This window comes from Rhynchophorus ferrugineus, unplaced genomic scaffold (assembly GCF_030347505.1).
Source record: "Rhynchophorus ferrugineus isolate W39M unplaced genomic scaffold, kcgeb_rfMv2 rfM2, whole genome shotgun sequence".
Classification (NCBI taxonomy): domain Eukaryota; kingdom Metazoa; phylum Arthropoda; class Insecta; order Coleoptera; family Curculionidae; genus Rhynchophorus; species Rhynchophorus ferrugineus.
This window is the reverse complement of record NW_027472581.1, coordinates 10,225,472-10,252,504: the sequence shown is the minus strand read 5'-3', so window position 1 is coordinate 10,252,504 and position 27,033 is coordinate 10,225,472. Positions and strand designations below refer to the sequence as shown.

Here is a 27,033-nt window from a genome sequence, read left to right as displayed (position 1 = left end):
TTAAAATTTGGGAATGTTCTAGGCGTAAGAGTGTAAAATGCGACAAGGAAAATGATCCCAGTCAGGCCAGTAACCAGGGAGGGTGGGTAAGACCGGATGTCTTCTGGGATGATTTCTAAAGTTGGTCAAAATAAATTAATGTCATATTCTTACTATTTTTTTAAATTCATTTTTACTATATATACATATGGTATGGTATATATAGCTTAATATAAAGCTTATGAACATTACCCTTTATTTTAATAACTAATACAGAGTATATTTTACGCCTCGAAGACTAACACTACGCCGATATCAGAAGTTTGATTATAGAAAAGACAGAGTCCTACTCATGACCTCCCAAGCAATACTGAGAATATGCAAATATTTCTAACACTGAGGACGCGCGCAGCACAGTATAATCAATCTACCAGACCACGATGATTTTTAATGAATCCTGTTAAAATTTTACTATTGAAATAGGGTTACGACATGGTTTCAAATTAACTTGACGATTACCAAATGCATAGATAAGGAAGTCATGGAAAGGAAGAAAACAGTATTGAATATTTTTGGATTTCGTTATTTTAGAAATATATTGTATGATATAAAATTAACAAATAAAAACAATGTTAAACCAATAACAAAAATTAAAAATTTATATATATATATATATATATATATATATATATATATATATAAATTTATAAATGTTTGTTATTATTAATCGATCTTAATATACAATGATACCCAAGAAAACAAGGAACATCCCCATATATTGCATCAGTCCTTGCAAGAGTATTGTGAATCTGAAGTGGTATTTTATGACATAAAAGTTGACCTAATTGCACAATGTGTATTGAAGCGATAGAATGTTGAAGTAGTCATAAAAATAAGTAAGGAAAGAAACGGTAACATTCTAGTTTCATACGCATATTTAATAGAATAATAGTTTATGGAAAAAGTTACCTCCGGTTACTTGCTTCCATCAACTTACATTATAGAATCTTATTTTATAATAACCCAGTTTCGACCACTCTTACATATATTACATTACACTCATACATTTATTGTTAAAATATTCTTCAGTTAATAGGTTTTGCATTATATAATTTTTAACATTTTAAATTTAACCATTCTCGAAGGAAAAAACATGCCTTATGGCCACAGTGCTGTCTTAAAAAATATGATCGATGTGTATTGAAATAATTAACCATGGAATAATCCTATATAGTTATTATAATAGTTGTAAGTTCTCTCATTGACTTATGATATATTGTTTAAATATGGAATAGACAAATAAAATAAATAATAATATTGAATAAATAAATAGCAACAACAATGTAGCGCAAGGAAATAGTGTGTAGTGTTTTAATGTGATTTATATATTCAAAACATTGAATAGCTGAAAGAAATGAATTTAAATAAAATATGAATAATTAATTAAATAATACATTATTCAGTAGTAATAATACGTGTAAATAATAGGTATATTGGTTTATTAAAGTAAATAATGTTTAAGTAAATTAAGTTTATTAAATTTCTTTAGAAGAGATATGGCTTTAGAAGTAATTTTACAGAAAAAGAGACTTCTATCTATTCGACTATCTATCTACTACAAGTATTTTATATTCTCCTATATACACGCTATTTAGAGTAACACTTGCATAAACATATTTCAACCATCCATTCATTTGGACCTCAAAATAAATTGGTATTGTCAATACCCTGTAAATATACCGCATAGTCTGCGCCAATATACCGAATTACCTAAAACATATATTATAGCAATAACTAAATATTGTAAAAAATATTTACTTGCTTAAATTAAACCGAAGACGGTGAACGCAGTGGACGCCCAAAAGAGGTTGTTACAGACGAAAAATTAAAAAAATCCACAAAATGATCTTGAATGACTGCACTAGATCAACACGCTTCAAAGCATGGGAGAACGCAACAGTCGGCTGGCAAGATTATGGCTTCTGTAATTTGGGATAAGCATGGAATAATTTTTATTAACTGCCTTGAAAAGGGAAGAATTATCAACAGTAACTATTACATAAGGTTATTGGACCATTTAAAGGACGAAATCGCCGAAAAACGGCGGCATTTGAAGAAAAAGAAAGTGCTGCATCACCAAGACAATGCACCGTTTCAAAAATCCATTAATTGGCTTCGAATTGCTTCTTCATCCACAGCGACTATTTCCTGTTATCATATCTCAAAAGTATGCTCGCTAGGAAGAAATTTCCGTCGAATGAAGAGGTAATCGACGAAAAGGAGGCCTATTTTGAAGCAAAGAACAAATCGTACAACAAAAATGGTATCAAAAAGTTGGAGGGTCGCTATAATCAGTGTATCACCCTTGAAGGGGATTATGTTGAATAAAAAGAAATAATTTTGCGAAAAAAATGTGTTTTACTATCGTAGGCCGGGGACTTTTCAATTGACCTGTTAGTCTCACAAAAGCGGATCTCACCTTGTATTACAAAGAGAGATTAATTAAATTAATTAAGAAATTATTACAAAGAAACATGGTTCCTCTATTCCAAACAATTGACACAAATATAATTATACTCTACAAAACTATATCAAATAGTACATAGAAATGGACTACAATACCACCGGGCCTATTTTCTATGAAATGATTGACATGAATGAATAAAATATTTATGTCTAAATTAAAAAAACTGAATAAAAATAGAAATTAAAGAAATGCGTATCATACTTCTGCTTATTGTGCATTAAAAATAAATCCTAGTAGAGTAATTAACTAAATTATATAGAATAGAAAGTAGACGATCCTAAAACTTTTTCATAAAACTTTTTGAACACAGTTTTTGTAAGAACAGAATAGTGGTATTATAACTATTTTATTGCAAAACATATTAACTGGTGTAGCATGTTTTATTTTATGACAAAATTTGGTAAAATAATAGGTTTTATTGATATATACCTCCTATATCTTATCATCTCCCTGCACTATAAAATAATATACTATAGTATTTACTTTTAATCATTATTTTATTAATAAATATCCTACTTTATTGGATGATTGTTTATTGCTTTATCACTTTAATATTTAATTAATCACTCTAATATAATATAATTATATTTAATATTATGCAAGTTATATAAACATAAGGACATCAAACTCATCAGTTCGTAGCAGTTAAAGTAATATTGTAAATAGATTAGTCACACACCTTGTATTACAAAGATTGTATTACGAAGATTGATGAAACGTGATTCCTCTGGTCTAACCAATGGATCCAAACATAAATATACTGTAGCAAACTATAACACATATTACATAGAAATTGAATACTATACCGCTGGAACTATTTTCTATGAAACAAATGGCATTCATTGGATGAAATTATATTATATATAAAATTTCGAAAAGTTGAACAATAATAAAAATCCTGTTAAATGTTCTTATTGGCGTTGAAAATAAAACTGAAAATAAAATCACAGCAAAGAAGTGGGGGTCTAAATTATATAGAATAGAAAGTACACTATCTTATATTTGTATGAAAATGATCTTCAGAAAACTATACACTTTTGATTTACAATTTTAAAATATAATTTAACAGTTGTAAATTATATTTTTTATTAAAACAATTTTTATTCAATTATCTCAACAATTTTTGTTTACCAACAGTACTGTTAAAACTATTTTATTGAAGACATTAACTAGTATTAACATGTTTGATTTTGTGACAGACCCTGATAAATTAATATGTTTTATCGATATATACCTTTACACTCCTCTACCTTATCATCTACCTTCACCATATAATAATATGCTATATTATATTCTTTTAATCTTTATATTTTATAAGATATCCTACTTTATTAGATTGTTGCTTATTGCTTTATCACTGTACAACTATTAAAATTTAATATTACACAATGTATATAAATATATCGAATTGTCTGAAAGTTATTTAATTTGTTGAGTACAATTAAAAGTTGAGTCAAATCAAGATGTATTCAACACAAATTTTACAAGTGTTGATGATATTGCATGAAGAAATAGCCGAGAGATATCCCTCATATTGTGAGAGAAATCGACGTGAAACTGTTAGAGCAATTTTGTTAAAATATTATAATGTAGACTTAACAGATATCGAGTACTATTATTTATTGGATAAGACAGAACAACAACAAGAAATCCCTGCATATTCTAATAACTACTTTGTGGAAATAGAAAGTCATTTAGTAGATTACATCTCTCCAAAGACATCATGGTTATCGGCAGGATCAAATGGAAATAGTATTAGTACATATCCGTACAACTATTTAATTATGCAAGGGGAATAGAAACATGGGAAATGAAACAAGACGCTGAAATTCAAAACATACTTTCCAATTAAATGGAGAATAATGCAATATAACCTGAGGTTTCTATTGAAAAAGATGAGAACGTATAAGAATAGAATTTTATGGACTACATCAAACAGTGGATCATTTCAACGCTACAGGAAATCTGACATATTATTATAGAATGAACATGAAACAATTAATCATACTGTAGCAGTAGTAAATTAAATTAAAATTAAAAGTAAATTAAATGGAGTATAATGCAATATAATCTGAGGTTTTTATTGAAAAAGATGAGAACGTATAAGTATAGAATTTTATGGACTACATCAAACACTGGATCAATTCGACGCTGCAGGAAATCTGACATATTATTACAGAATGAACATGAAACAATTAATCATGCTGTAGAAGTGGTAAATCCAGATTCAGGATATGGATCTAATGTTTACTGAGTTAATATTTAAACAGTCAGCTGATTATAATTGTGAATGTGAAAATAGTTTTGAACTAAAACGGGATCAAATTACACATTTCTCCCAGAATTTTAAAGAACAATCACATTATTATAAATAAAAGTAGGGATTAGCAATACCGTATAATAACTAATTATTTAAATTAATGTATATATTATTTATTATTTATTCAAAATTAACTTAGTATAAAAAAGGTAAAATATTATTATTTGTTTCATTTTCCAAAAAAAAATCCTTTGAAATATTCCTTCCGCCTGTTGTGTTTTTATTAGTTATATAATTTGACTTTATATAAAAACATATTGACAAATTACATTTGATGGTCTATGTGTCGGAACCCTTCATAAATAATCCAAAATCGTGCAAACGTTTTAATGTTTTATAACTTCTTTGCCCAGCTAAGTATATATTGTAATGACACCATAAATATTCCACTATTAATACCTAATTTTTGTGTTTTTATAAACTGCTGCTAAGTAGAATATTTAAGCGAGCAACAAAGCTAGCCAGATATGTTCTGTTCGTAATTTAATTATGTGTATATGTCACATAATTTTATTATTATTTTTGTATTGTTTGAGCTCGATACCGACTTTAAACTAATCAGTTGGTGGTAGATAAATAATATTGTTAATAGATAAATAGGTTTAGGTGGGTATTAAGCTAAATTGTGTGCATATTGTAGAATATAAAATATGTAGAGTAGATAGGTTAAATGAAATTTTGCCTATTTTTATATACTTACTACAACGATTAGTATGTACATATTTTATTTTAATACGTTTCTTTTTTGTATTAAAAATGTAAGTTTGATTAATTTTTACTTTTTAGTGATTTCCTTATCTATCTTTTGAAGTCGGTTTAATTTTCTTGTTAAATATATTCCATTTTTCTCTTTTTATTGTTAGATATGTACTCAATAAATTACACAAATATTTTATTAAGTATTACAATATACTGGATAGCCCAGGTAAAAGTAGGGCCAGCATATTGTAAATAGGTTTTATTGATATATACCTCCTCTACCTTATCATCTCCCTGCACTATAAAATCATATACTATAATATTTATTTACCTTTAATCATTATTTTATTAATAAATATCCTACTTTATTGGATGATTGTTTATTGCTTTATCACTTTAATATTTAATTAATCACTCTAATATAATATAATTATATTTAATAATATGCAAGTTATATAAACATAAGGACTTTAAACTGATCAGTTCGTTGCAGTTAAAATAATATTATAAATAGTTTAGTCACACACCTTGTATTACAAAAATTGTATTACGAAAATTGATGAAACGTGATTCCACTGGTCTAACCAATGGACTCAAAAATAACTTATCTATCTTTTGAAGTCGGTTCAATTTTCTTGTTAAAATTATTTAATTTTTCTCTATTTATTGTTAAATATTTACTCAATAAATTACACAAATATTTTATTAAGTATTACAATGGATAGCCCAGGTAAAAGTAGAGCCGGCATATTGAAAATAAGGAGCGTTTAAGGCCCACAGGTCCGCTACCAAGTTTGGGTGATTTGATAAATGTGCCAATCAAACTAGAACAAAAGAAGCTGCTGCGCTGTCAGGAATGAAAACTAATCGGAAAAATCGGTTTTTCCATATTGTTAATAAAGCTTGATCATTTAAATTCCTTTTTCATATATTCTTCTATTGTACCAAAGTAAAACTTTAACAAAACTAATCTTTTTTTAGTTAGAAATATCGAAAAACTTCTCGAGAAACTAATTTTATTTTCAAAAATTCCTATTTTAGGAAAAAAGGTTATTGTAATTTATACGGTAGCAGCACTCATAAAAAAATACCTGAGCTGAAGGTTAACAGAACCCGTATAAAAATCACCGCTTCTATAAAATTATCTTAATTTTATTATACGAGGGTCACTATTTATATTATGGTAATAGGGAAAAAACAAACAGGTAAGCTGCGAATATATTCCTATTGTTTTTCAAAGTACGATGATCGATACACTTTTGAATACGCTTAAACCAATTTTCAAAGTATTTGTTCTGTTCTGAATGAGTAATCTTCGAAACATGATTTTTGAACGCTTCAATAGCTTCTTCGAGCTAATCGTTGCCCACGTAGTTGTATGTATATATGTATATATATATATATATATATATATATATATATATATATATATATATATGTATATATATGTATATATATATATATATATATATATATATATATATATATGTATATGTATATATATATATATATATATATATATATTATATATATATCTTATATATAAAAATGAATCGCAAAATATGTTCCTAAGCGCATAACTCAACAACGCCTGGACCAATTTGGCCAAATCTTTTTTTAAAATGTTCGTTGAAGTTCAGGGATGGTTTTTACGGCGAGAAAAATTAGAATTATTGCTGGAAAAACCCTAAAAATAGCCCTTTTTGTTTGAATTTGTTTCGTGTATCAGTTGACAATTCATCTGTCATCTGTCAAAAGTCATCTGTAACAGACAACTTTTTTTTTTAAAATTTGATATGACTTGAACTCAAATCCTTTTAATCCGTACGAATTGTTTTATTTATTTAAAATTTTTTATTTGTTTAAAATTTAATTCAAATTTTAAATAAATAAAACAATTTGTACGGCTTAAAAGGATTTGAGTTCAAGTCATATCAAATTTAAAAAAAAAAGTTGTCTGTTACAGATGACTTTTGACAGATGACAGATGAATTGTCAAGTGATACACGAAACAAATTCGTATATCGTGTTTTGTGCAGAGTGTTTAGTTAATTAGTGTTTGTTTAGTTCGTGATTAGTGAAAAAATAATTTATATTTGATTCGCGTGAAGCGCGAGCGCGACATTCAACTAATAATCGCGCAAGTTTGAATCCAGCTGCTTTCAGTTACGATGTGTCAATTGACTACAGTAACTACCAATGTGTTGTTATTGGTTCTATGAACTTGGTTTGCTCACACTGTAAGGCATTAAAATACAAAAACGAAGCCAATGGATTGTGTTGCGCAAATGGTAAAGTGAAATTGATACAATTGGATCCACCACCAGAACCATTGTACTCATTGGTTTCAGGAATAGGAACAGATTCTATACACTTTTTGACACATATTCAACAATATAACAATTGCTTTCAAATGACTTCATTTGGGGCAACAAATGCAGTTCGGGAAAATTTTATGCCAACTTTCAAGGTATGTATTATAGCAGTTACTCATAATTATTTTAGCGAACAAAATTTTCTGTCACCAAAGTTAAGATGTGTTACTAATCTTCAATTTCTTAATCATTACGAAATATATCACTTAGTCATCATATTATATGGTGATTCAGTTTCAGTGACACTTTTATTATATTTTATATTTGATAGATATTAGTTAAAACTAAATATATACTTTTTAAGATCAAATATTATTTAAGTTTGATCATTGACAATCCATTAATTTATACCACACCATAATATTTTTTTATTTACAGATACAAGGGCAAATATATCACAGAGCAGGTTCACTGTTACCAGTGTCAGATAGCGACAACAAATTCCTGCAAATTTATTTTATGGGCAATTCACCACAAGAAATTGATCTGCGTTGTGCACATAACAATTTAGTAAAAAGGTCTATTGTAGAACAATTACAAACTTTATTTCATCAACACAATCAATTGATTATATTGTTTAAAACTGCCCTGGATCTGATGCCATCCGATAATCACAAAATTGTAATCAGAGCTGATAAAACACCTGCAGGTCAACATACAAGACGTTTTAATGCACCAACTATTGATGAAGTTGCTATCGTTGTAGTTGGAGAAAACTTGGAATCCCGTGATATTGTTTTACATCGTCGGAATTTTCAATTACAACCTATAAAGGAAACACACCGCTCATATGATGCACTGCAATATCCCATTATATTTTGGCAAGGTGAAGATGGCTACGATTTATCAATAAAAATGATAAATCCCATTACAGGTAACTAAAATATTAGTTTAGCTATGGCGATAATATCTCAGTCACTATATTATGTATTTTAATTGTATATTTGAATGTTATTAAAACAAAATCTGTTTACAGGTTCTGAAACCAACAAAAAAGTCAGTTCAATGAACTATTATTCATACCGCCTAATGATTCGGGAAAATGCAGATAATCGCATATTGAAATGTCGGCGATTATATCACAAATATGTTGATGACATGTATGTTAAAATTGAAACGGAGAGATTAACATTCATCAGGTTGAATCAAACCAAACTCCGATCTGAAGAGTATATTCACCTTCGAGATGCGATTAATACTGATGGAAATGCACAGAATGTCGGTCGGATGACTATTCTTCCAGCAACATACATCGGAAGCCCTCGGCATATGCACGAATATGCTCAAGATGCCATGTCGTATGTTCGTCATTATGGTACAGCAGATTTGTTCATCACATTTACATGCAATCCGCAATGGATAGAAATTAAGCAGGAGTTATTACCTGGGAAATCATCCATTGATCGTCATGATATTACAGCCAGAGTCTTTAGACAAAAGTTGAAATCTTTAATGAATTTCATCGTAAAACATAATGTGTTTGGTGAGACACGCTGCTGGATGTATTCTGTGGAGAGGCAGAAACGAGGATTGCCACATGCACACATTTTGATTTGGTTGGTTGAAAAGATAAGGCCAAATGAAGTTGATGCAGTGATATCAGCTGAAATCCCTAATGTACAAGTAGATCCTGGATTGCATGAGGTAGTTATCAAAAACATGATACATGGTCCCTGTGGAACTCTTAATCAAAATTCACCGTGTATGATGGATGGTAAATGTTCAAAACGATATCCACGGACATTAATATCGGAAACAATTACTGGTAATGACGGTTATCCATTGTATCGTCGCAGATCGACAGCAGACAATGGAAAATCAACAATTGTCAAATTAAATTAACAAGATATTGAAATAGATAATCGTTGGATTGTTCCATATTCACCCATTTTATCAAAGACATTCAAAGCACACATCAACGTTGAATCTTGCCATTCAGTGAAATCGATTAAATACATTTGCAAATATGTAACCAAAGGGAGTGATATGGCTGTGATTGGAATTGGTGCAGGGAATTCTAATGATGAAGTTACCCAATACCAAATGGGCCGCTATGTCAGTAGTAATGAAGCAGTTTGGCGAATATTTTCTTTTCCTATTCATGAGAGACACCCTTCTGTTGTTCACTTAGCTGTGCATTTAGAAAATGGACAAAGAGTGTATTTTACAGCACAGAACGCAGTACAAAGAGCTGCTCAGCCACCATCTACTACATTAACCAGTTTTTTTGAGACATGCCAAAACGATGATTTCGCACAAACATTGCTATATTCTGAAATGCCAAAATATTATACCTGGAATCAATCCTCAAGGAGATTTATACGACGGAAACAAGGAAAACCAGTTCCAGGATATACAGATGTATATTCCACCGATGCGATTGGCCGGATTTATTCAGTACATCCAAGCAATGATGAATGTTTTTATTTACGACTGCTATTAGTCAATGTACGTGGCCCAACATCATTCCAACAGTTACGAACTGTTGATGGTGAATTGTGTGGATCCTACAGAGAAGCCTGTCAACGTTTGCAATTGCTTGAAAATGACGCTCATTGGGATCAAACTCTCAATGATGCTGTAATATCATCACACACTCATCAAATACGAACATTGTTTTCTATAATCATATCTACATGCTTCCCATCAAACCCAATTGATTTGTGGATGAAGTACAAAGATTATATGTGTGATGATATTTTGTATCAAATACGGAATAGAATGGGAAATCCAAATATACAAATCAGTGAAGAAATTTACAATGAAGCATTGATTTCAATTGAGGACATGTGCTTGATAATGTCAAACAAACTATTAATTCAATTAGGCCTGACCGCACCCAATCGTCCAATGCATGACGCTTTTAACCAAGAGTTGCATCGAGAAAGACTGTATGATCTCAACGCTTTGAAAGAATAAATTCAAACAAATCTTCCACTGTTAAATGAACAACAGAAGTATGTATTTGAAACTCTTATGAAAGTAACAAATGATGAAACTGGAGGGATTTATTTCTTAGATGCACCTGGTGGTACAGGAAAAACTTTTTTTATTTCATTAATATTAGCAACAATTCGCTCACAAAATAAAATTGCACTTGCACTCGCTTCGTCGGGAATCGCAGCAACTTTGCTTGAAGGTGGTCGAACAGCCCATTCAGCACTAAAATTGCCATTAAATATGCAAAGCAATGAAACTCCAACCTGCAACGTTTCGAAGAACTCTGCAATGGCAAAGGTTTTGCAGCAATGTAAATTGATTGTTTGGGATGAATGCACGATGGCACATAAAAAATCTTTGGAGGCTTTAGACAGAACCTTAAAAGATCTACGTAGCAATAATAACCGATTTGGTGGTGCAATGATTTTATTAGCTGGAGATTTTCGTCAAACATTGCCAGTGATTCCACGATCAACGCCAGCTGATGAACTCAATGCATATCTAAAGTCCTCCAATTTGTGGAAATATGTTAAAGTACTTCATTTAAGCAAGAATATGCGTGTCGAGTTGCAAAATGACCAATCTGGAAACATATTCTCTAAACAACTCATTGACATTGGTAATGGCAAATTTCCTATAGACATGTTGTCGGCTTGCTTTTGCTATGACTATAAACAAGTCCCAGGGGCAATCATTAAGTGTTTGTGGTATTAATCTAGAAAACCCATGTTTCTCACATGGTCAATTGTATGTTGCCTGTTCCCGTGTTGGAAAACCATCAGATTTGTTTATCTATGCGCCAGGTAATCAAACAAAAAACATCGTATACCACAAAGCAATATAATGATAATAATAATAATAATTATGATTCACATGATTAACAATAAAGCGATTACTTACTTTTCAATCCTTATATATGTTTTATTTAATTATTTTTTATTCACAACGCCCTATCACCAGGGTGATGGTTCTGTTCAGGAGAATTTTTTAAAATACGTAGGCACAAAAACTGCCACATTACAAATCTTTTTGACAGGACGAAGTCTGTCGGGTCAGCTAGTATATATATATATATATGTATATGTATATATATATATATATATATATATATATATATATATATGTATATGTATATATATATATATATATACATATATATATATATATATATATATATATATGTATATGTATATATATATATATATATAAATATATATATATATATATATATATATATATATATATATATATATATATATATATATATGTATATGTATATATATATATATATATATATATATATATATATATATATATGTATATGTATATATATTTATATATATATATTTAATATTTAATACACACAAATATTGATTTAATTAATATTCATAACAAATATATTTTGGATGTTGTTTCGAAAATATTCTTAAAATTTTTAACAGACTTTGAGAAACTTACTTTTTTAAACAATTTTAAAAAACTTTTATTAAAAAAATATTATGCTATCATTTTAAAAATATAACTAACTTTTTAAAATGATGAAAGTGATCCGAATCGATATTAAGTTTATATATTTTTATGGCTTTTATAACATCAATGAAGAAGACATGTAAATAAAAACAACCATTGAAATTTCTAATTTTATGCCGATATGCCGATATTTAATATATTTTTAATACCTTTATATATCCATCATAAAATACTTTAGAACTAGTTTAATAAAAGATGTTTCAGTTGAATCCCTTTTCATTTCTTGTTTTATTGTGAGTCGTTAAGTACTTTATTAGCAGGTAGAATTAAAAACCCCAAACCTTTTGCTATTTATATATAATATCACTGGCTGTATATTTAGTAAGTGCCATTCTAGCAGTAGCGTAGTACCAAAATGAATTCAAACCAACTGTTAGGCGAATTAATGAAAATTTATCGGCAGATAGTCAAGAAGGATCCATCGTTAAGTGAACGATATCGACGCGACTATATCAAAGAAGCGATTTTTCGGGAATATGGCGTGGAGTTATCAGATTTAGAATACGACAACTTTCTAGACGAGATGGACTTGCAAGAATCCGAAACACGTAGAAAAAGGAAGAAGCTAAAATTGTCCTCTGAAAGTCCTAAGAAAAATCAATTCAGGCATCACGAGAAATGGTTGAGTAAATCAGAAACAACAGAAATGCTTACGGATTCGTGTCAAAGGGAAACTGAAGTATTAGCAGAGAAATTAATCAAATATTTAGATATTGCAACTACTGAAGAAGCAGTAGAAACAAAACTAATTCACCTTGTCGACTACACTCCATCAGAATCACCAGCAGAATCAAGAAGATCTAGTTTTTCCTCAGATCTAGATGACTTTTTAAATGAGTATTATGGCTTAATATATACAGGGCCAGGACACGAATTTAATGTACCTGACATCAGCACTCCTGAAACTGGTTATTCGAGTGATAACAATCTCGTATGGGATCCTACTATAGGTTTATATCGACAGATTAAACAAGATATAACTATCAGCACAAATTATGAAGATGAACTAGTATATTTATTTAAAACTAAGTGTACGATTTCATCACCTAACCATCATTAACAAGATATCTAAAATTCAGACAATATATATTACACAAAGATGCTTGTATTTTTATTTTTGTTTTATATGTAATAGTATATATTTAATTACATTAAGTGTCCTTATATTATTTTTACGATACCTAACGGCATTAAGATTTTAGTAGATAACAAGTTTCGTATCGTAATTATAAATTAAAGAAATATCACTAATATAAGATGTTAATTTGTTAATTGACATAAAGTGTGTGTATTGTTATGTACGTATAATGGGAATAATTCTGTAAATATGTTATTTTTATCTTTATTTCGTTACATTAAAGCTATTTCTTATTATATCATTATAACTATATATAATTATTATTAACATCAGCATTCCTGAAACAGGCTATTCTAGTGATAATGATCTCGTATGGGATCCTACTATAGGTTTATATCGACCGATTAAACAAGACACAATACACTACAATAATACTATGAATATAACAAAGTTTAGAAAACTTATTCATACCTGCTACAGGTTTAATATTTATGTAATAAATACATAAAAATACTGAAAATATGCGTATAAATTTCGAGAAAACAAATAAAAAACATTTAAAATTTTCTATTCTTATAGAAATACACAAATAGGATATTTCTTGTTTTTCTTTTTAATTTCCTGATATGCTACTATTCCCAAGTATGATGAAAGTAATAAAAGATCCCAAATATATTGATTTATAATAATAATAAAAGATAAAGGATTATCGAAAATATTGTTTTTAAACTGCAATTATCATTATCAAGACCATAATAGAATATTTAAGAATTCATAGAAGAAAAAAAACCTACGAAATACTGACGTCTTCGACTTCATTTGAATTATTTATATTATATTTCATAGCAATTAAACCGGTTTTATTCCACAGTCTAAACGACAAACAAACATTATAACAGAATAGGATTTTACAAAGGCAAATAACTCAATTTAACCAGAATGTATTCCTAGTTTTTTTTTAAATAAATTACGTATATTATCAATACAAATATCGTTTAGTTTCGTTTAAAAAAAATGCCTCAATTTTGACGAAAATAGTGAAACTTGAAGTCATGAAATTTTTCGTTAAATTGTTATTATAATGAGAGAATATTAACAACTATAAAATAGCTTGTAATCGTTGGTAATTTTTTGGTTTTTGGTTTTTAGTTCAACGCTTTAAAAAATCAATAATAAATTTAATATAATTTTTAAAATATAAAAAACAATGTACTTAATTATATCCGTTATATATATATAGATAGATAGATAGATAGATAGATAGATAGATAGATAGATATAGATATAGATATTAATTAATACAGTAAAACATGTAATTTATAAAAATATCAATTTATTATTCTAACTTTTTATCATTAGGCGACCAATCAATAAGTTACCATATCCCTTAATTACTTTTGATTCTCGTGAAAAAATTGCATATGTTTTCGCTGTTTTAACATATCAATATATTTGAACATACAAACAAATATTGATCTAATTAGTATTCATAACAAATATATTTTGGGTGTTATTTCGAAAATATTCTCAAAATTTTTAACAGACGTTGAGAAACTTACTTTTTTTATTAAAATGATACAACAGTTATCTACAAATAAAAATAATCATTATTACACACTTTAAATATATTGGCATAATGGTATTGTAATATCAAACAATTTTAAAAAACTTCAATTAAAAAATTATAATGTTATCATTTAAAAAAAATAAGAACTAACATTTTAAAACGATGAAAGTGACCCGAATCGATATTAACTTTATATAGTTTTATGGCTTTTATAAGATCAATGAAGAACACACGTAAATAAAAACAACCATTGAAATTTCTACTTTAATGCCGATATTTAATATATTTTTAATACTTTTATATATCCATCATAAAATACTTTAGAACCAATTTAATATAAGACGTTTCAGTTGAATCCCTTTTCTTTTCTTGTTTTATTGTGAGTCGTTAAGTACTTCATTAACAGGTAGAATTAAAAACCCCAAACCTTTTTTCTATATATATATATATAATATCACTGGCTGTATATTTAGTTTGTGTTGTTCTAGCAGTAGCATAGTACCAAAATGAATTCAAACCAAGTGTTAGGCGAATTAATGAACATTTATCGGCAGATAGTCAAGAAGGATCCATCGTTGAGTGAACGATCTCGACGCGACTATATAAAAGAAGCGATTTTTCGGGATTATGGCGTGGAGTTATCAGACTTAGAATACGACTACTTTCTAGACGAGATGAACTTGCAAGAATCCGAAATACATAGAAGAAGAAAGAAGCCAAAATTGTCCTGTAAAAGTCCTAAGAAACATCAATCCAGTCATCAAGGGAAACGGTTGAGTAAATCACAAACACCCGAGAAGCATACGGATTCGTGTCAACGAGAAACTGAAGTATTAGCAGAGGAATTTGTCGAATATCTGGATATAACAACTACTGAAGAAGCAGTAGAAACAAGAGAAATTCACCTTGTCGGCTACACTCCATCAGAATCACCAGCAGTATCAAGAAGATCTAGTTTTTGGTCAGAACTAGATGACTTTTTAAATGAGTATGATAGCTTAATATATACAAGGTCAGAACATGAATTTAATGTACCTGACATCAGCACTCCTGAAACTGGTTATTCGAATGATAATGATCTCGTATGGGATCCTACTATAGATTTATATCGACAAATTCAACAGGACACAACCATCAGCGCTAATTATGAAGATGAACTAGTATATTTATTTAAAACTAAGTGTACGATTTCATCACCTAACGATCATCAACAAGATATCTAAAATTCAGACAATATACATTGCACAAAGATGCATGTATTTTTATTTTTGTTTTATATGTAATAGTATATATAATGATTATAAATCTGTAAACATGTTATTTTCACCTTTATTTAATTACATTAAGTGTCCTTATATTATTTTTACGATACCTAACGGCGTTTAGATTTTAGTAGATAACAAGTGTCGTTTCGTAATTATAAATTAAAGAAATATCACTAATATAAGATGTTAATTTGTTAACTGTCATAAAGTGTGTGTATTGTTATGTACGTATAATGGCAATAATTTTGTAAATATGTTATTTTTATCTTTATTTCGTTACATTAAAGCTATTTTTTATTATATCATTATAACTATATTTAATTATTATAAACATCAGCACTCCTGAAACTGGTTATTCTAGTGATAATGATCTCGTATGGGATCCTACTATAGGTTTATATCGACAGATTAAACAAAAAACAACACACTACAATAATACTATGAATGTAACAAAGTTAGAAAACTTATTCCTGCCTGCTACAGGTCTAACATCTAAGTAGTAAATACAAAAAATACTGAAAATATGCGTATAAATTTCATAAAAATGCCTCAATTTTGACTAAAATAGTGAAACTTGAAGTCATGAAATGTTTCCTTAAATTGTTATTATAATGAGAGTATATTAACAACTATAAAATAGCTTGTAATCGTTGGTAATTTTTTGATTTTTGGTTTTTAGTTCAACGCTTTAAAAAACAATAGTAAATTTAATATAATTTTTAAAATATAAAAAGCAATGTACTTAATTATGTTCGTTATTATTCGTTACTATTCTAACCTACATCCTGAGGTTAAAGAATAATTTCAAAACTGTTCTATTGAAATATTTCTTATTGTTAAGGAATTATCAGCATCATATATATATATATATATATATATATATATATATATATATATATATATATATATATATATTTACATACATATATATATATATATATATATATATATAGATATATATATAGATATAGATATAGATATAGATAATTAATACAGTAAAACATGTAATTTATATATGCCATTTTATTATTCTAACTTTTTATCATTAGGCGACCAATCAATAAGTTACCATATCACTTAATTACTTTTGATTCTCGTGAAAAAATTGCATATGTTTTCGCTGTTTTAACATATCAATATATTTGAACATACAAACAAATATTGATCTAATTAGTATTCATAACAAATATATTTTGGATGTTATTTCAAAAATATTCTTAAAATTTTAACAGACGTTGAGAAACTTACTTTTTTAATTAAGATGATACAACAGTTATATACAAATAAAAATAATCATTATTACACACTTTAAATATATTGGCATAATGGTATTGTAATATCAAACAATTTTAAAAAACTTCAATTAAAAAATTATAATGTTATCATTTTAAAAAAATAAGAACTAACATTTTAAAACGATGAAAGTGACCCGAATCGATATTAACTTTATATAGTTTTATGGCTTTTATAAGATCAATGAAGAACACACGTAAATAAAAACAACCATTGAAATTTCTACTTTTATGCCGATATGCCGATATTTAATATATTTTTAATACTTTTATATATCCATCATAAAATACTTTAGAACTAGTTTAATAAAAGATGCTTCAGTTGAATCCCTTTTCATTTCTTGTTTTATTGTGAGTCGTTAAGTACTTTATTAGCAGGTAGAATTAAAAACTCCAAACCTTTTGCTATATATATATATATATATATATATATATATATATATATATATATATATATATATATATATATATATAATATCACTGGCTGTATATTTAGTTTGTGTTGTTCTAGCAGTAGCATAGTACCAAAATGAATTCAAACCAAGTGTTAGGCGAATTAATGAACATTTATCGGCAGATAGTCAAGAAGGATCCATCGTTGAGTGAACGATCTCGACGCGACTATATAAAAGAAGCGATTTTTCGGGATTATGGCGTGGAGTTATCAGACTTAGAATACGACTACTTTCTAGACGAGATGAACTTGCAAGAATCCGAAATACATAGAAGAAGAAAGAAGCCAAAATTGTCCTGTAAAAGTCCTAAGAAACATCAATCCAGTCATCAAGGGAAACGGTTGAGTAAATCACAAACACCAGAGAAGCATACAGATTCGTGTCAACGAGACACTGAAGTATTAGCAGAGGAATTTGTCGAATGTCTAGATATAACAACCACTGAAGAAGCAGTAGAAACAAGAGAAATTCACCTTGTCGACTACACTCCATCAGAATCACCAGCAGTATCAAGAAGATCTAGTTTTTGGTCAGAACTAGATGACTTTTTAAATGAGTATGATAGCTTAATATATACAAGGTCAGAACATGAATTTAATGTACCTGACATCAGCACTCCTGAAACTGGTTATTCGAATGATAATGATCTCGTATGGGATCCTACTATAGATTTATATCGACAAATTCAACAGGACACAACTATCAGCGCTAATTATGAAGATGAACTAGTATATTTATTTAAAACTAAGTGTACGATTTCATCACCTAACGATCATTAACAAGATATCTAAAATTCAGACAATATACATTGCACAAAGATGCATGTATTTTTATTTTTGTTTTATATGTAATAGTATATATAATGATTATAAATCTGTAAACATGTTATTTTCACCTTTATTTAATTACATTAAGTGTCCTTATATTATTTTTACGATACCTAACGGCGTTTAGATTTTAGTAGATAACAAGTGTCGTTTCGTAATTATAAATTAAAGAAATATCACTAATATAAGATGTTAATTTGTTAACTGTCATAAAGTGTGTGTATTGTTATGTACGTATAATGGCAATAATTTTGTAAATATGTTATTTTTATCTTTATTTCGTTACATTAAAGCTATTTTTTATTATATCATTATAACTATATTTAATTATTATAAACATCAGCACTCCTGAAACTGGTTATTCTAGTGATAATGATCTCGTATGTGATCCTACTATAGGTTTATATCGACAGATTAAACAAAAAACAACACACAACAATAATACTATGAATGTAACAAAGTTAGAAAACTTATTCCTGCCTGCTACAGGTCTAACATCTAAGTAGTAAATACAAAAAATACTGAAAATATGCGTATAAATTTCATAAAAATGCCTCAATTTTGACTAAAATAGTGAAACTTGAAGTCATGAAATGTTTCCTTAAATTGTTATTATAATGAGAGTATATTAACAACTATAAAATAGCTTGTAATCGTTGGTAATTTTTTGATTTTTGGTTTTTAGTTCAACGCTTTAAAAAACAATAGTAAATTTAACATAATTTTTAAAATGTAAAAAGGAATGTACCTAATTATGTCCAATATTATTCGTTACTATTCTAACCTACATCCTGAGGTTAAAGAATAATTTCAAAATTGTTCTATTGAGATATTTCTTATCGTTAGGGAATTATCAGCATCATATATATCTATATATAGATATATATAGATATAGATATATATATATATATATATATATATATACATACATATATATATATATATATATATATATATATATATATATACATACATATATATATATATATATATATATCTATATATAGATATATATAGATATAGATATAGTTATAAATATAGATATAGATAATTAATACAGTAAAACATATAATTTATATATGCTATTTTATTATTCTAACTTTTTATCATTAGGCGACCAATCAATAAGTTACCATATCACTTAATTACTTTTGATTCTCGTGAAAAAATTGCATATGTTTTCGTTGTTTTAATATATCCATATATTTGAACATACAAACAAATATTGATCTAATTAGTATTCATAACAAATATATTTTAGATGTTATTTCGAAAATATTCTTAAAATTTTTAACGGACGTTGAGAAACTTACTTATTTTATTAAGATGATACAACAGTTATCTACAAATAAAAATAATCATTATTACGCACTTTAAATATATTATCATAATGGTATTGTAATATCAAACAATTTTAAAATACTTCAATTAAAAATTTATAATTTTATCATTTTAAAAAAATAAGAACTAACATTTTAAAACGATGGAAGTGACCCGAATCGATATTAACTTTATATAGTTTTATGGCTTTTATAAGATCAATGAAGAACACACGTAAATAAAAACAACCATTGAAATTCCTACTTTTATGCCGATATGCCAATATTTAACATATTTTTAATACTTTTATATATCCATCATAAAATGTTTTAGAATTAGTTTAATAAAAGAAGTTTCACTCTAATCCCTTTTCTTTTCTTGTTCTATTGTGAGTCGTTAAGTACTTTATTAGCAGGTAGAATTAAAAACCCCAAACCTTTTGCTATTTATATATAATATCACTGACTGCATATTTAGTTTGTGTCGTTCTAGCAGCAGCGTAGTACCAAAATGAATTCAAACCAACTGTTAGGTGAATTAATGGAAATTTATCGGCAAATAGTCAAGAAGGATCCATCGTTGAGTGAACGATCTCGACGCGACTTTATCAAAGAAGCGATTTTTCGGGATTATGGCGTGCAGTTATCAGACTTGGAATACGACTGTTTGCTAGAGGAGATAAACTTACAAGAATCCGAAACACGTAGAAGAAGGAAGAAGCTAAAATTGTCCTCTGAAAGTCCTAAGAAAAGTCAATTCAGGCATCAAGAGACATGGTTGAGTAAATCAGAAACAACAGAAATGCTTACGGATTCGTGTCAAAGAGAAACTGAAGTATTAGCAGACGAATTTGTCGAATATCTAGATATAACAACTACTGAAGAAGCAGTAGAAACAAGAGAAATTCACCTTGTCGGCTACACTCCATCTGAATCACCAGCAGAATCAAGAAGATCTAGTATTTCCTCAGATCTAGATGACTTTTTAAATGAATATTATGGCTTAATATATACAGGGCCAGGACACGAATTTAATGTACCTGACATCAGCACTCCTGAAACTGGTTATTCGAGTGATAACAATCTCGTATGGGATCCTACTATAGGTTTATATCGACAGATTAAACAAGATATAACTATCAGCACAAATTATGAAGATGAACTAGTATATTTATTTAAAACTAAGTGTACGATTTCATCACCTAACCATCATTAACAAGATATCTAAAATTCAGACAATATATATTACACAAAGATGCTTGTATTTTTATTTTTGTTTTATATGTAATAGTATATATTTAATTACATTAAGTGTCCTTATATTATTTTTACGATACCTAACGGCATTAAGATTTTAGTAGATAACAAGTTTCGTATCGTAATTATAAATTAAAGAAATATCACTAATATAAGATGTTAATTTGTTAATTGACATAAAGTGTGTGTATTGTTATGTACGTATAATGGGAATAATTCTGTAAATATGTTATTTTTATCTTTATTTCGTTACATTAAAGCTATTTCTTATTATAACATTATAACTATATATAATTATTATTAACATCAGCATTCCTGAAATTGGTTATTCTAGTGATAATGATCTCGTATGGGATCCTACTATAGGTTTATATCGACCGATTAAACAAGACACAATACACTACAATAATACTATGAATATAACAAAGTTTAGAAAACTTATTCATACCTGCTACAGGTTTAATATTTATGTAATAAATACATAAAAATACTGAAAATATGCGTATAAATTTCGAGAAAACCAATAAAAAACTTTTAAAATTTTCTATTCTGATAGAAGTACACTAACAGGATATTTCTTGTTTTTTTTTTAGAAAAATTTCCTGAAATGCTACCATTCCCAAGTATGTTGAAAGTAATAAATGATCCCAAATATATTGATTTATAATAATAATAAAAGATAAAGGATTATCGAAAATATTGTTTTTAAACTGCACTTATCATTATTAAGACCATAATAGAATATTTAAGAATTCATAGAAGAAAAAAAACCTACGAAATACTAACTTCTTCGACTTCATTTGAATAATTGATATTATTTTTCATTGCAATAAAACCGGTTTTATTCCACAGACTCAACGAACAAACAAACATTATAACAGAATAGCAATCTACAAAGGCAAAGAACGCAATTTAACCAGAATGGATTCCTAGTTTTTTTTAATAAATTACGTGTGTTATCTATACAAATATCGTGTAGTTTCATTTAAAAAAAATGCCTCATTTTTGACGAAAATAGTGAAACTTGAAGGCATGAAATTTTTCGTTAAATTGTTATTATAATGAGAGAATATTAACAACTATAAAATAGCTTGTAATCGTTGGTAATTTTTTGATTTTTGGTTTTTAGTTCAACGCTTTAAAAAACAATAGTAAATTTAACATAATTTTTAAATATAAAAAACAATGTGCCTAATTATGTTCAATATTATTCGTTACTATTCTAACCTACATCCTGAGGTTAAAGAATAATTTCAAAATTGTTCTATTGAGATATTTCTTATCGTTAGGGAATTATCAGCATCATATATATCTATATATAGATATATATAGATATAGATATATATATATATATATATATATATATATATATATATATATATATATATAATATAAGATCAATGAAGAACACGCGTAAATAAAAACAACCATTGAAATTTCTACTTTTATGCCGATATGCCGATATTTAATATATATTTAATACTTTTATATATCCATATATATATATATATATATATATATATATATATATATATATATATATATATATATATATCATAAAATACTTTAGAACCAGTTTAGTAAAAGATGTTTCAGTTGAATCCCTTTTCTTTTCTTGTTTTATTGTGAGTCGTTAAGTACTTAATTAACAGGTAGAATTAAAAACTCCAAACCTTTTGCTATATATATATATATATATAATATCACTGGCTGTATATTTAGTTTGTGTTGTTCTAGCAGTAGCATAGTACCAAAATGAATTCAAACCAACTGTTAGGCGAATTAATGAACATTTATCGGCAGATAGTCAAGAAGGATCCATCGTTGAGTGAACGATCTCGACGCGACTATATAAAAGAAACGATTTTTCGGGATTATGGCGTGGAGTTATCAGACTTAGAATACGACTACTTTCTAGACGAGATGAACTTGCAAGAATCCGAAATACATAGAAGAAGAAAGAAGCCAAAATTGTCCTGTGGAAGTCCTAAGAGACATCAATCCAGTCATCAAGGGAAACGGTTGAGTAAATCACAAACACCAGAGAAGCATACGGATTCGCATCAAAGAGAAACTGAAGTATTAGCAGACGAATTTGTCGAATATCTAGATATAACAACTACTGAAGAAGCAGTAGAAACAAGAGTAATTCACCTTGTCGACTACACTCCATCAGAATCGCCAGCAGTATCAAGAAGATCTAGTTTTTGGTCTGAACTAGATGACTTTTTAAATGAGTATGATAGCTTAATATATACAAGGCCAGAACATGAATTTAATGTACCTGACATCAGCACTCCTGAAACTGGTTATTCGAGTGATAATGATCTTGTATGGGATCCTACTCCAGGTTTATATCGACAAATTCAACAGGACACAATTATCAGCGCTAATTATGAAGATGAACTAGTATATTTATTTAAAACTAAGTGTACGACTTCATCACCTAACGATCATTAAAAAGATATCTAATATTCAGACAATATACATTACACAAAGATGCTTGTATTTTTATTTTTGTTTTATATGTAATAGTATATGTAATGATAATAATTCTGTAAAGATGTAATTTTTACCTTTATTTAATTACATTAAGTGTCCTTATATTATTTTTACGATATCTAACGGCGTTTAGATTTTAGTAGATAACAAGTGTCGTTTCGTAATTATAAATTAAAGGAATATCACTAATATAAGATGTTAATTTGTTAACTGTCATAAAGTGTGTGTATTGTTATGTACGTATAACGGGAATAATTCTGTAATTACGTTATTTTTATCTTTATTTCGTTACATTAAAGCTATTTTTTATTATATCATTATAACTATATATAATTATTATTAACATCAGCACTCCTGAAACTGGTTATTCTAGTGATAATGATCTCGTATGGGATCCTACTATAGGTTTATATCGACAGATTAAACAAAACACAACACACTACAATAATACTATGAATGTAACAAAGTTAGAAAACTTATTCCTACCTGCTACAGGTCTAACATCTAAGTAGTAAATACAAAAAATACTGAAAATATGCGTATAAATTTCGAGAAAACCAATAAAAAACTTTTAAAATTTTCTATTCTGATAGAAATACACAAATAGGATATTTCTTGTTTTTTTTTTAATTTCCTGATATGCTACTATTCCCAAGTATGATGAAAGTAATAAAAGATCCCAAAAATATTGATTTATAATAATAATAAAAGATAAAGGATTATCGAAAATATTTTTTTTAACTGCAATTATCATTATCAAGACCATAATAGAATATTTAAGAATTCATAGAAGAAAAAAAACCTACGAAATACTGACGTCTTCGACTTCATTTGAATTATTTATGTTATATTTCATAGCAATTAAACCGGTTTTATTCCACAGTCTCAACGACAAACAAACATTATAACAGAAAATGAATTTACAAAGGCAAATAACTCAATTTAACCAGAATGTATTCCTAGTTTTTTTTTAATAAATTACGTGTGTTATCTATACAAATATCGTATAGTTTCCTTTAAAAAAAATGCCTCATTTTTGACGAAAATAGTGAAACTTGAAGGCATGAAATTTTTCGTTAAATTGTTATTATAATGAGAGTATATTAACAACTATAAAATAGCTTGTAATCGTTGGTAATTTTTTGATTTTTGGTTTTTAGTTCAACGCTTTAAAAAACAATAGTAAATTTAACATAATTTTTAAAATGTAAAAAGGAATGTACCTAATTATGTCCAATATTATTCGTTACTATTCTAACCTACATCCTGAGGTTAAAGAATAATTTCAAAATTGTTCTATTGAAATATTTCTTATTGTTAAGGAATTATCAGCATCCTAGATATATATATATATATATATATATATATATATATATATATATATATATATATATATATACATAGATACGTAGATAGATATAGATATAGATATTAAACATACAAACAAATATTTATTTAATTAGTATTCATAACAAATATATTTTGGATGTTATTTCGAAAATATTCTTAAAATTTTTAACAGGCGTTGAGAAACTTACTTTTTTTATTAAGATGATACAACAGTTATCTACAAATAAAAATAATCATTATTACACACTTTAAATATATTGGCATAATGGTATTGTAATATCAAACAATTTTAAAAAACTTCTATTAAAAAATTATAATGTTATCATTTTAAAAAAATAAGAAATAACATTTTAAAACGATGAAAGTGATCCGAATCGATATTAACTTTATATAGTTTTATGGCTTTTATAAGATCAATGAAGAACACACGTAAATAAAGACAACCATTGAAATTTCTACTTTAATGCCGATATGCCGATATTTAATATATTTTTAATACTTTTTATATACCCACCATAAAATGCTTTAGAACTAGTTTAATAAAAGATGTTTCAGTCGAATCCCTTTTCATTTCTTGTTCTATTGTGAGTCGTTAAGTACTTTATTAGCAGGTAGAATTAAAAACCCCAAACCTTTTGCTATTTATATATAATATCACTGACTGCATATTTAGTTTGTGTCGTTCTAGCAGCAGCGTAGTACCAAAATGAATTCAAACCAACTGTTAGGTGAATTAATGGAAATTTATCGGCAAATAGTCAAGAAGGATCCATCGTTGAGTGAACGATCTCGACGCGACTATATAAAAGAAACGATTTTTCGGGATTATGGCGTGGAGTTATCAGACTTAGAATACGACTGCTTTCTAGACGAGATGAACTTGCAAGAATCCGAAATACATAGTAGAAGAAAGAAGCCAAAACTGTCCTGTGAAAGTCCTAAGAAACATCAATCCAGTCATCAAGGGAAACGGTTGAGTAAATCACAAACACCAGAGAAGCATACGGATTCGTCTCAAAGAGAAACTGAAGTATTAGCAGAGGAATTTGTTGAACATCTAGATATAACAACTACTGAAGGAGCAGTAGAAACAAGAGTAATTCACCTTGTCGACTACACTCCACCAGAATCGCCAGCAGTATCAAGAAGATCTAGTTTTTGGTCAGAACTAGATGACTTTTTAAATGAGTATGATAGCTTAATATATACAAGGCCAGAACATGAATTTAGTGTACCTGACATCAGCACTCCTGAAACTGGTTATTCGAGTGATAATGATCTCGTATGGAATCCTACTATAGGTTTATATCCACAGATTAAACAAGATATAACTATCAGCACAAATTATGAAGATGAACTAGTATATTTATTTAAAACTAAGTGTACGATTTCATCACCTAACCATCATTAACAAGATATCTAAAATTCAGACAATATATATTACACAAAGATGCTTGTATTTTTATTTTTGTTTTATATGTAATAGTATATATAATGATAATAAATCTGTAAACATGTTATTTTTAACTTTATTTAATTACATTAAATCAAAGAAATATCACTAATATAAGATGTTAATTTGTTAACTGTCATAAAGTGTGTGTACTGTTATGTACGTATAACGGGAATAATTCTGTAATTACGTTATTTTTAACTTTATTTCGTTACATTAAAGCTATATTTTATAATATCATTATAACTATATATAATTATTATTAACATCAGCACTCCTGAAACTGGTTATTCTAGTG

At 27.8% G+C, this 27,033-nt stretch overlaps 2 protein-coding genes across 2 annotated transcripts in view; one reads left to right on the top strand and one right to left on the bottom strand.

Moving 5' to 3' along the window:
* Hs3st-A (Heparan sulfate 3-O sulfotransferase-A) overlaps positions 1 to 27,033 on the bottom strand; it is a 480,225-nt gene that overhangs the window by 383,110 nt on the left and 70,082 nt on the right. The gene's annotated exons all lie outside the window — the stretch shown is intronic.
* On the top strand, positions 7,611 to 13,430 carry LOC143190794 (uncharacterized). Its single transcript, XM_076395363.1, has 5 exons — positions 7,611 to 7,816; positions 7,877 to 7,995; positions 8,279 to 8,774; positions 8,877 to 9,118; positions 12,774 to 13,430. Exons 1-5 carry the CDS (start codon positions 7,744 to 7,746, stop codon positions 13,428 to 13,430), a joined length of 1,587 nt encoding a protein of 528 aa, XP_076251478.1. The 5' UTR covers positions 7,611 to 7,743.

Excerpts from the sequence above, each read along its gene's own strand:
- LOC143190794 (XM_076395363.1), top strand. The coding sequence starts at position 7,744 with ATGAACTTGGTTTGCTCACACTGTAAGGCATTAAAATACAAAAACGAA. Across the intron at positions 7,996-8,278 it reads ATTTTATGCCAACTTTCAAG|ATACAAGGGCAAATATATCA; the intron begins GTATGTATTATA and ends TTTTATTTACAG. Across the intron at positions 8,775-8,876 it reads AATGATAAATCCCATTACAG|GTTCTGAAACCAACAAAAAA; the intron begins GTAACTAAAATA and ends ATCTGTTTACAG.